At 37.1% G+C, this 12,173-nt stretch overlaps 1 protein-coding gene across 1 annotated transcript in view; it reads left to right on the forward strand.

Annotated features, from left to right (window-relative positions):
* Window positions 1-12,173, forward strand: part of LOC121387427 — a 176,049-nt gene that overhangs the window by 27,817 nt on the left and 136,059 nt on the right. The window contains exons 11-14 of the mRNA XM_041518538.1: window positions 3,975-4,038; window positions 7,818-7,906; window positions 9,590-9,694; window positions 11,111-11,209. Of these exons, the coding sequence (XP_041374472.1) occupies window positions 3,975-4,038; window positions 7,818-7,906; window positions 9,590-9,694; window positions 11,111-11,209 (357 nt within the window). The remainder of the gene's footprint in view (window positions 1-3,974; window positions 4,039-7,817; window positions 7,907-9,589; window positions 9,695-11,110; window positions 11,210-12,173) is intronic.

The following is a 12,173-nucleotide window of genomic DNA, read 5'->3' on the forward strand; positions in this document are numbered from 1 at the left end:
AGCCTTTGATATACCAGTCGTGGTGCACTGGCTAGAACAAGAAATAGCCCAATCTAGACAGATGCTTCACCACAGGGCTACATCCTGCCCAGATCCTACTATATTTTCCATTAGTAGCAAGGGATCTTTTATATGCATCATCCCACAGATAGGACAGCACATACCACAACATTTGATATACCAGTCGTGGTGCACTGGCTGGAATGAGAAATAGACCAGTAGGACCACTGACAGGGTCTACACAAAGTACTGACTCTGGAGGTGGTGATGTGATGCCTCAGTGTTTTGTATCAATACAAATATAATAGAAAGACTGAGTTCATGTCTTTCACTATTACTGCCTGTGATACATTGTCCAAGTTGATATTTTCCCAATGTGTGATAACAGCAAATATAGTGTGAGTCATTCATTTTATTTGGGTATTCCCAGCGAGTTATAAATAGTAAATATATGCATATTGAGTTAATATTTTTCTCTTGTATTTATTTCCCAATTATCAGGCATCTGCAAAAGTCATCTTAGGTTTCATTACACAGATGTTATCTGCCATTGAAACCCATGTTAAATTGCCCGACTTCAAAGGAAGACAGCCAATAGAATGGGTTCTCGTTGGCATTAACAACATACATCATTGTGAACATACATTATATAAGCATTTATTTTCACTCCAAAATTGAGAACATTTCCGTCTCAGGTTTTTGCTATATGACTGCATCTGACTGTAGTATCGGTCCGAACAGGTGGTTCATTAACCGATTCACTCCGGCTGTCACTTGCGCTATATATCCAGGTCCCAAAAGGTCGATGCACAATATTACAAACTAACATGAGCAAAATACAGCCAGAAGGCTTACCATTTAACAAACATTGTTATAATTCTACTCCATTTCCTAGAAGTGAATATGTGAACCATAACTTGTGTTACAATTAGGAACTACAGTGGACGTGATCAATGAACTCTCACCCGGAAGTGACCTGTGTAGTGAGACCTTAAGAAGGAGTTCATATATAAATACACGTATAGTCCGTTTGCCTGAAAAGCGAACCGATGAATTGGCTTATAGGTAGTACTAAACCAAATAACTTCCGACTGGGTCAAAGTTCGAGGTGCACCCAACTTTTGATAGAGAAGTGAACACCACAAGTCCTGTGATTGGTGATAAATGTGAGTGTGTTGGTTGTAAAAAACCCAAATAGTTTCATCTGGGTAAAAAAAAAAGCAATTTTATTTCATCTAGTACCACTAAGTCAAGTAGCATTGTTCAGACTTTCTTTTTTGAAAAACCCAGGAGTGCTAAAAATCACACTCCTAAAAATGCAGAGGTGGGAAAAATCGCACACCTCAAAATAATCAGAATTAGAAGCAAGAGACCGAGAGGAATTGAACCCATGAACATGATTAAGTTTGAGGAGCAATAGTTTCTAAATTAAATATCTTAAGGGTTAATGTTTTGTGGTTTCAAAATAAATATCCTAATTTAAGTAATATGATGTTTGTTCTCAAAGATGGAAGGAATGGGTCAAGAAAAAGAAACACCATGAACACGTCGATTTCTTATGTATTAATATGCATATCATGTTGCATTAAAATTCTGAATCATGATAATCTGTTGACTATTTATGAATAAGGAATTGAAACTGATTTGTTTGTGCTTATTCTGTTTTATTTAAACAAGTACAATAATTTTAGTTTTCATCACAGAATGATATGATTTCTCCATGGACACAAACCTGTGAACTGAATGTAAAAGTGTAACAACCACATGGCACAGGGTTATCACATTTATCATTATATTATAATATACGTCATGTACCTTCAAATTCTCTACTTAAAAATGATAATAATAATAATGTCATAACAGAGATAATGTCAACATCTATTGTTTTCTACCCAAATATATCTTACTACAATTTCTATAAATATATATTTTTACAAACAGGATTAACTTTGATTATCGGTGTACTGTAGTTAACACGTCATTTATTATACTACTAACTCGAATCATAGCAACCCATAAAAAAACAAAACAACAAAAAACCCAAAAAACCCCAACAACAACCCAAACAAACAAAACCAACCTAATGTAAATTTAATTTTAAAATATACATGCCTTACACTGGGTAAATTCGAATTACTGAGTTTAAATTAAATCGGTGTAAGTTTGTTTCAGGTGCCCGTCAACCGATATCATGTACTAGAAATCTGACTCTACCAAGGTCAGTGTCCTTGGCTTTACATCACGTGGCAGTATCGTGAAACAGAAAGTAGAAATATCTGGAGTACGTTGCTATGCTATTAACGAAAACAAAACCTGCTTTACTAAAAAAAATGGTATTTTTTGTTGGTGTACGCATTTAATGTGATATCAACATGTATAAACATTATACACATCATAGAATTATTGGACAACGCACCTACCGTATTATGTTTTCTGTACATGATCAAAATGACGACAGAGTAAAATATATTTTGCGATGTTACCTGCATTGTACGAAATTAAACACAACAAAACCGACAAGACCTTAATAATAAGTGAACTCCTAGCTGATTGGCTCAGTGTAAACATAACCAACCAATCGTGTTTCAATTTATAAAAAGTATTCTAGGAAGTTCATTGTGAACAGAATGGAAAGGTTTGTGGCGTTGTGGATTGGATTCAATAAACAATTAAAATGGCAGTTAAAAAAAAAATACAAGCGTGATTTGTTCAATTTAGGTAAATGTTATTTCGTGCCCGTCAGATTGAGTTGACGGGGGTTCATGGGCATGATAGCGCTCGAGCCTGTCAAAAACGAAAGTCTGATTGTTCTTGAAAAAAAAGGTACTCGAATTTTGTGCGGAACTAGGGTAGTCATAGATGCTACCCCTTATCTCAGAAATTAGCAGCTTGACCCCCATTTTTTTCTGATTCACTTTAAGGGTGAATATTGGTAGTATTTATATCTATGGCGTTTATGTCGATTGATACGCTGCAGATAGGAGTTTTAGCCACATATGTTACTATTGTTGTCTATGGGATTTGATTTGGTAGTATACACCCTATAACTCTATAATAAATAATGTTAAAACATATTAAAACATATTACTGAGTTTTAAACCCATTACCATCAAATTATTTAGATTTTTAATGCAGGGGTGAAGACAAAATGCTAGAACAGCCTTAGCAGCATTGCTATTGACGTAATCAATAATGCAGTACACTGAGCCTAGAACCGTGCATTCTCTCTGTTGGCTGTTCCATCAGTTGTCTTCATATCTGCATTGAAAATAAGATTTTGCCTATGCAATTTGATAATAATTTGTAAAGAAACTTTTTTTTATTAACACTGAATTATTGTTTAAAAAATGTTATTTGATTTGGTATGGGTTTAAAACGTAATAATGTATTTTTATATGAATTTTAACATTATTCATATGCCAATTTATAGGTTTCTTTTTCACGCAGACTATAATATATAAGGATGAATGTAAAATTCTGCTTCAAGCCTCGCAAAGTTCGCCATTATAGTATTTTACAGGATAAAATCTAGATAACCCGTGACATTCATTCACATGAGGGGGCAGAACGTAGCTCAGTGGAACAGCTCTTGCCTGATGTGCAGTCGATCAAGGATCGCTTCCCGTCGGTGGACCCATTGGGCTATTTCTCATTCCAGCCAGTGCTCCACAACTGGTATATCAAAGGCTGTGGTATCTACTACCCTGTCTTTGGGATGGTGCATATAAAAGATCCCTTGCTGCTAAAATCGAAAAGAGTAGCCTATGAAGTGGCATCAGTGGGTTTCCTCTCTCAATATCTACATGTATGTGGTCCTTAACCATATGTCCGACGCCATATAACCGTAAATAAAATGTGTGTAGTGGGTCGTTAAATAAAACACTTCCCCCTTTCCTTCTAACCTGTCAACTTCAGTGAACATCAAAAAGCTGTCTGCCTTCCTTCTTTCACCTGTTATTGTTTTATTTTATCAGGTATGGCTTATTTCTCGTGCAAGTGTTATTCAGGAGTTCAGAGGTCATTCAGGCTGTGTAACAAGTATTCTTTTTTCTTTTTTCACTAGTTTATTACATGAAAAATAATTGCCACATTTACATGTGCTTTATACTCATGTGGCTTCAGTATAATTGGTAACATTTTTAATAGAGATTATTTTCTACAAACCTTTATGCAATTACAATGTAGCAACTCAGAATTCACGGAGGATATACACTTAAGTCGGAAGTAAATAGTCAGTTATAACAGAAAACTAGAAGGGTTTCTAGGGTCTAGATTTGTCATAGCAAAATAATTATTAAAAAAACCCCCACCTATAAAATTAATTTATAAGAATTGTTCGTGATTTTTTGCAAATTTATCAATGTATAATGGTCAAAAATTGTATAAAATCGCGTAGCGTAGCGAAGCGATTTTATACTAAATTTGTGACTGTTATACATCAATAATTGATATTATAGCTGTAGATCTGTGAATCGGTCTTCATTTTCTGAACTTGCTGATTAGAAAACATGTAGTGGGCTTCCTCTCAAAGACTACATGTATATGTCAAAATTACCGAATGTTTGACTTCCAATAACTGATGATTAATGAATCAATGTGCTCTAGTGGTGGTGTTAAACAAACCAAACCTTTTTTTACTTTTTCTTTTTTTCATTTTCTAAGTAAATATATTTTTTGATATTTCTGTAAAAGTTTATTGTAGCAATAACTTCATCAAAATTTGGCTTCATTTTAGCAAATATGCAGTGGTATATAATATTATGTATTTTAATTATTGCAAAGTGAGTGATTCAGTAGCAGACTTTTATTTGGGTTATACCAAGTAAAACAGTACAGATGTTTATATTAATTGGTTTGCTACCGGCCTCGGTGGCGTCGTGGCAGGCCATCGGTCTACAGGCTGGTAGGTACTGGGTTCGGATCCCAGTCGAGGCATGGGATTTTTAATCCAGAGACCGACTCCAAACTCTGAGTGAGTGCTCCGCAAGGCTCAATGGGTAGGTGTAAACCACTTGCACCGACCAGTGATCCATAACTGGTTAAACAAAGGCCATGGTTTGTGCTATCCTGCCTGTGGGAAGCGCAAATAAAAGATCCCTTGCTGCTAATCGGAAGAGTAGCCCATGTAGTGGTGACAGCGGGTTTCCTCTCAAAATCTGTGTGGTCCTTAACCATATGTCTGACGCCATATAACCGTAAATAAAATGTGTTGAGTGCGTCGTTAAATAAAACATTTCTTTCTTTCTTTCTAATTGGTTTGCTAGTCTGTAACAGGTATTCTTGTCCCCTGGACTGAATTAGCCAGCTTTTGCATGATGCTAGATAAATCTGTCCAGTGCCCCAGGGCTAGACAATTTCAAAATATATGCCTGATGTCATAACTCATGTTTTACAACGATTGATGTCGTAATTCTTGTTTTTCAGAACTCTGTTGAATAACTTATTCCCTAAGCTGCCATTTCACGTTGGGTCATTGTTTTAAAAATATTTAACAAATTAATATTTTTAACTTTGTATTTATTGTTACATGTACACAAATGTAGTTACATTTTTATGTCATTACATCATGTGGACTATATTTTCCAACATATTATTAAATGAGTTTGTAGGTGAAATGTTCAGGAATTATTCTAGAATAAACAAACCGTAGCTTGCAAAATTAACGTTTTGTTACTGTAATTAATGAGCAAACAAAAGAATCAGTCACCGTTTTGATGTGTAGATAAGACAATTCCAACTGTTTTTGTAAGGGCCATGGTAAACCTCAACCTTCATAAAAATATGGGGTGGGACGTAGCCCAGTGGTAAAGCACTTTCTTGATGCATGGTTGGTGGGCCCATTTGGCTATTTCTCGTTCCAGCCAGTACATCACGACTGGTATATCAAAGGCCGTGGTATGTGCTATCCTGTCTGTGGGAAAGTGCATATAAAAGATCCATTGCTGCATTAGAAAAAATGTAGCAGGTTTCATATCTGACTGAGTCAAACTGACCATGTGTTTGACATCCAATAGCCGATGATTAAAAAATTTAGTGTGCTCTAGTGGTGTCATTAAACATAAAAACATAAACAATATTTTGTCCCTCGGGTTGGAATTATCTAATCTATAAGAAGTCGTGTTGTTTGTAATTATTAAAATTGTATTGTAATTTTTTGTGAATTTACCGATGTATACAGTGTTCTTGCTGAGTGAAAATTAAAGGAGGGTGGCCGCACAATCCCCCCCCCCCCCAGAAAACCCCCCCGCTGGAAAGCAAAGTGAAAATAGGGAAAGCTTGGTTAACATATATCATTGTGTGTTGGTTGATTTTGTGGAAATACCTACCCCTTATTTTTCCCCTCCGTATCTGGTACTGAAAAGTTGGTACAATGTACAAGCTGCCTCATCTTTAGTACTGTTAGTTAAAACAGATATTGTTGGTCTGATATTCACGGGTATTTGGTTTGCTAACCCAATCACAGTTTTAATATTATTATTTTAATAAAGATTTTAAGATATTTGAAAAAACAATTACGATTTTTAAAGTGATCCCCTAATGTGTGATAACATTTTTCTTTTTATTTCCACCTTCATCAAATGAATCTATTGCATTGATATCGGCAGCTGATAAAAAGTAGTTTTATTTTTGTAAAGGCGGTGTATACATTATTTGGCACCCAAAATAAATGAGTTTAATAATGAACACTACCAATTTTTTTTATTTTATATAAGTGGTGATATTTCCCCCCAAAATGATAAGTTTCTAATATTTTATAATGAATTGCTGAATAAACAAATGACAATAAGTAAAAATCATCAGTAATGACCAATTAAATCTGCAATTGAGGATGAAATATCAGACGAGAGTTAGTGGACACAAAAGACAGAATTACTGTGACAAATTTGATGCCAAATAAGTGGTTTATCAGTCAGAGATTGCCGATACGATAAAAATAAAATGTTTTCATTGCACAAATAAAATATAACTTTTATTGTATTTATATCAAACATACAAATGAATACTGGTATGGGACATAACAGGCTGTTAAAAAATAGCGTTAAATTACTTTGCGGTAACTGTCGTAAGCTACTGAAGTTTTCTGTTAGTTGCACTTTCACACACAACGCGGCTTGATTCCTTTGGTGTCCAATGTGCAGACTGACCAATTTTTTTCAGTGTGTGAAAAAAGTGTGCATTCGGAAATGGCACGGCTGGGTAGAAATAAAGAGGGGCGCACAAAAATAAAGAGGGGCGCACAAAAATAAAGGAGGGTAGTAAAACACGAAAGCAGGACAGGCCGCCCCACTTAATTGCCGCATTTAGTATAAAATTGCTACATGTGCTTTATCTGTCAGACCAATAGGGAAGTAAAAACGACAAACAATTCGTATATATTTCACATTGTACAGCAATAAACATATTGGGGTGCTTTTGTTGTTTGTGTAGAAACAAACAGTGTTTAAATAGAAATTAATAGCAAAATTAAGTTTCTAGGGCTATGGTATTTATGTAACTGTCTGTTGTAAACCGTGTGTCTAATGATGTGTACCGGCCTCCGTGGTGTCGTGGTTAAGCCATCGGACATAAGGCTGGTAGGTACACGGTTCACAGACCGGTACCGGCTCCCACCCAGAGTGAGTTTTAATGACTCAGTGGGTAGGTGTAAGACCACTACACCATCTTTTCTCTCACTAACCATTAACCACTAACCCACTGTCCTGGACAGACAGCCCAGATAGATGAGGTGTGTGCCCAGGACAGCGTGCTTGAATCTTAATTTGATATAAGCATGAAAATAAGTTGAAATGAACTACGATGTGTGTTTGTTTCCTCAGGTCTCCAGTGTCACGATGATCAGCCTCTTCTGTTCTCTAGTTCGAGGGACGGGTCAGTTATGATCTGGCGATTGGACAACTTTCAGAGGGTTTGTATATCAGTCCGAAACATTCGAGGTGCGCGATCACACTTGTGTGCCCAAGCGCATCATTTTTTTTTTTTTTTTTTAATTTTATTGACCCAGAAATGTAGATATTGTTAGGGATGTGACCCTGAATCACTATCTTGCAAAAAATGTTGAACATTAATAATATTAAATACGTATAATACATAAAGATTATTGTGAGAGTAAATATGTTCAGATTGATTCTACATTTTTGCGTAGAAAGAGAGAGGGAGGGAGGGAGGTCGGGGGGGGGGGGAGAGAGAGAGAGAGAGAGAGAGAGACAGACAGACAGAGACACACACAGAGGGGGAGGGGGAGGGGGAGAGAAGGGGGAGAGAGAGAGGGGGAGAGAAACAGACTGACGGAGGGGGAGGGGGAAGAGAAAGGGAGAGAGAGAGAGAGAGGGAGGGATTGACTGATTATGTCAATGTGCATCTTATACTCTACGTGTTTCCTGTGTAATGCTAATCGCTCGCCTGGTGCTTATGAGGCGAGTCATTGATCACTCACCTGATATTTTCAACTGGCAGTCTCATCTTAGATTGGGCGGGACGTGGCTCAGTGGTTAAGCACTCACTCGATGTGCGGTCGGTCTGGGATCGATCCCCGTCGGTGGGCCCTTTCGGCTATTTCTCGTTCCAGCCAGTGCACCACGACTGGTATATCAAAGGACGTGGCATGTACTCTCCTGTCTGTGGGATGGTGCATATAAAAGATTCCTTGCTGCTAATCAAAAAGAGTAGCCCATGAAGTGGTGACAGCAGGTTTCCTCTCCCAGTATCTTTGTGGTCCTTAACCATATGTCCGACGCCATATAACCGTAAATAAAATGTGTTGAGTGCATTGTTAAATAAAACATTTCTTTCTTTCTTCTTAGATTTTAACTTGTAATAATGTCAAAAAAATCTTTTCCAGTGATATATATCTTTGCATAAACTTGAAGTTAAAGTTTATTTTGTTAGAGAACATTGACTTATTCATCACCGGCTATTCGATGTCAAACATTTGGTAATTCTTAGAGAGGAAACTAGTACATTCTTCCATTTGTAGCAAGGGCTCTTTTATATGCATTATCCCACAGACAGGATAGCACATACCATGGCCGTTGATATACCAGTCATGGTGCACTGGCTAGAACAAGCCCACCAGCAAGGATTGATCCCAGACTGACCGCGCATCAGACAAACGCTTTATCACTGGGCTACATCCATCCACCGATTTGTTTTTGTAATTATATGCACTATTGTTTTGTGAATTTTTATATTTGTTGATGTTTAACAGTCATAAATGTATTGTAATTATAGGATATTAAACAAGCTTTCATTTAGTATCATGTTTATGTCCCGAGTGAAATAAATTTCAGTTGTCATGAGCTTTAGCGAATGACAAAAATTATTTCACGAGGTAAATAAACATGATACGAAATGGCAGCGAGTTTATTATCCTATTTATTACCCATAATCAATCTTAATTTATATCATTCATCTCATTTCGTTGACATTCCTATAAGGTTGTAGTACGCCAACTTATGATGTCATCCTGTGATATCAAAAGTGTTATGTCCTACTTGCCGTATCACTTTGATATGTACCAAAATATTTTTAACCATATGGGAAATAAAGTTTGGTTTGTTTGTGTCACACTCGTACACTGCGACTGTTACAGTTCATGAAGCTGGAGGTCGGTGACCAGGTGGTGTGGATGTCACTCAACCATGACGAGATTATCTGTCAGACCAATCGCGAAATCAAAGTGTACAACTTGGCCCATGTAAGTGTGACTATTTTTAACCCTTTATCTGTCAGACCAGTCGCGAAGTGAAAGTGTACATTAGCCCATGTAAGTGTGACCGTTTTTAACCCTTTATCTGTCAGACCAATCGTGAAGTCAATGTGTACAACTTGGACCATGTAAGTGTGACGGTTTTTAACCCTTTATCTGTCAGACCAATCGTGAAGTCAAAGTGTACAACTTGGCCCATGTAAGTGTGACTGTTTTTAACCCTTTATCTGTCAGACCAATCGCGAAGTGAAAGTGTACAACTTAGCCCATGTAAGTGTGACCGTTTTTAACCCTTTATCTGTCAGACCAGTCGCGAAGTGAAAGTGTACATTAGCCCATGTAAGTGTGACCGTTTTTAACCCTTTATCTGTCAGACCAATCGTGAAGTCAATGTGTACAACTTGGACCATGTAAGTGTGACGGTTTTTAACCCTTTATCTGTCAGACCAATCGTGAAGTCAATGTGTACAACTTGGACCATGTAAGTGACGGTTTTTAACCCTTTATCTGTCAGACCAATCGCGAAGTGAAAGTGTACAACTTAGCACATGTAAGTGTGACCGTTTTTAACCCTTTATCTGTCAGACCAATCGCGAAGTGAAAGTGTACAACTTGGCCCATGTAAGTGTGACTGTTTTTAACCCTTTATCTGTCAGACCAATCTTGAAGTCAAAGTGTACAATTTGGCCCATGTAAGTGTGACTGTTTTTAACCCTTTATCTGTCAGACCAATCGCAAAGTCAAAGTGTACAACTTGGCCCATGTAAATGTGACCGTTTTTAACCCTTTATCTGTCACTGTCAGACCAGTCAGGAAATGAAAATGTACAACTTGGCCCATGTAAGTGTGACTGTTTTCAACCCTTTATCTGTCAGACCAGTTGGGAAGTAAAAGTGTTCATTTGGTGCATATAAGTGTGACCATATTTAACCCTTTATCTTTTGAAACCAATCGGGAAATCAGAGTGTACAACTTGGCCCATGTAAGTGTGACCGTTTTTAACCCTTTATATGTCAGACCAGTTTGAAAGTGAAAGTGTACAACTTGGCCCATGTAAGTGTGACTGTTTTTAACCCTTTATCTGTCAAGAAGTAAAAGTGTACAACTTGGCCCATGTAAGTAACCATTTTTAACCCTTTATCTGTCGGACCATTTGGGAAATCAAAGTGTACAACTTGGCCCATGTAAGTTGACCACTTTTAAACCCTTTATCTTTCGAAACGACTCAGGAAATCAAAATGTATAACTTAGCCCATGTAAGTGTGACCATTTTTAACCCTTTATCTTTCGAAACCAGTCGTTGAAATCAAAGTGTAAAAAGCAAGCTTAAAGGGTTAAGCCATGAAGTTAATATTCGTACATGTATTGTGAAACCATATAATAGTGACAAGATCTTTGTTTTAGTTTTATAGAATTTTCGCATACATTCAATCGATGGTTACCAAGCTGGTTCGGTACCCGGGCAAAGATGGAAAACCAAACCGAATTCTGTGTGCAGCAGAGGTGGGTGCATGTTATTTCTCTACTATTATAAAAACAAGACACATTAAAAAAAAAACTGTTGGAGAAATTACACTCGTATCTTAAAATTGAATTGTTTTCTGAAATGCTACATATAGCAGCAGTTTTAGCTACTTAATGGTACTATTGGCATCTATGGGATTTTATTTAGTGGTATACACCCTGATGTTTTAAAGGTGCTTATTATTGTTTGTAGAAAAAAAAAATTGTTTTGTTTAACTAGAGCACAATGATTTATTAATCATTGGCTATTGGATATAAAAAATTTGGTAATTTAGACACATAGTCTTAGAGAGGAAACCCGCTACATTTTTTCATGAGTAGTAAGGGATCTTTTATATGCACCACCCCACAGACAGGATAGCACATACCACGGCCTTTGATATACCAGTCGTGGTGCACTGGCTGAAACGAGAAATAGCCCAATGGGCCCACAAATGGGGATCGATCCCACACCAACCACACATCAAGCGAACACTCTACCACTGGGCTATGTCCTTCCCCCTGATTTTTTAAAGGTGCTTATTATTCTGTTTGTAGAAATATAGTGATATCTGTGTAGATATAGTGATATCTGTGTAGACCTAGTGATATCTGTGTGGACCTAGTGATATCTGTGTAGACCTAGTGATATCTGTGTAGACCTAGTGATATCTGTGGATATAGTGATATCTGTGTAGACCTAGTGATATCTGTGTGGACCTAGTGATATCTGTGTGGACCTAGTGATATCTGTGTAGACCTAGTGATATCTGTGTAGACCTAGTGATATCTGTGTAGACCTAGTGATATCTGTGTAGACCTAGTGATATCTGTGTAGACCTAGTGATCTCTGTGTAGACCTAGTGATCTCTGTGTGGACCTAGTGATATCTGTGTGGACCTAGTGATATCTGTGTAGACCTAGTGATCTCTGTGTGGACCTAGTGATATGTGTGGACCTAGTG

This window comes from Gigantopelta aegis, chromosome 13 (genome assembly GCF_016097555.1).
Source record: "Gigantopelta aegis isolate Gae_Host chromosome 13, Gae_host_genome, whole genome shotgun sequence".
Taxonomy (NCBI): Eukaryota; Metazoa; Mollusca; class Gastropoda; order Neomphalida; family Peltospiridae; genus Gigantopelta; species Gigantopelta aegis.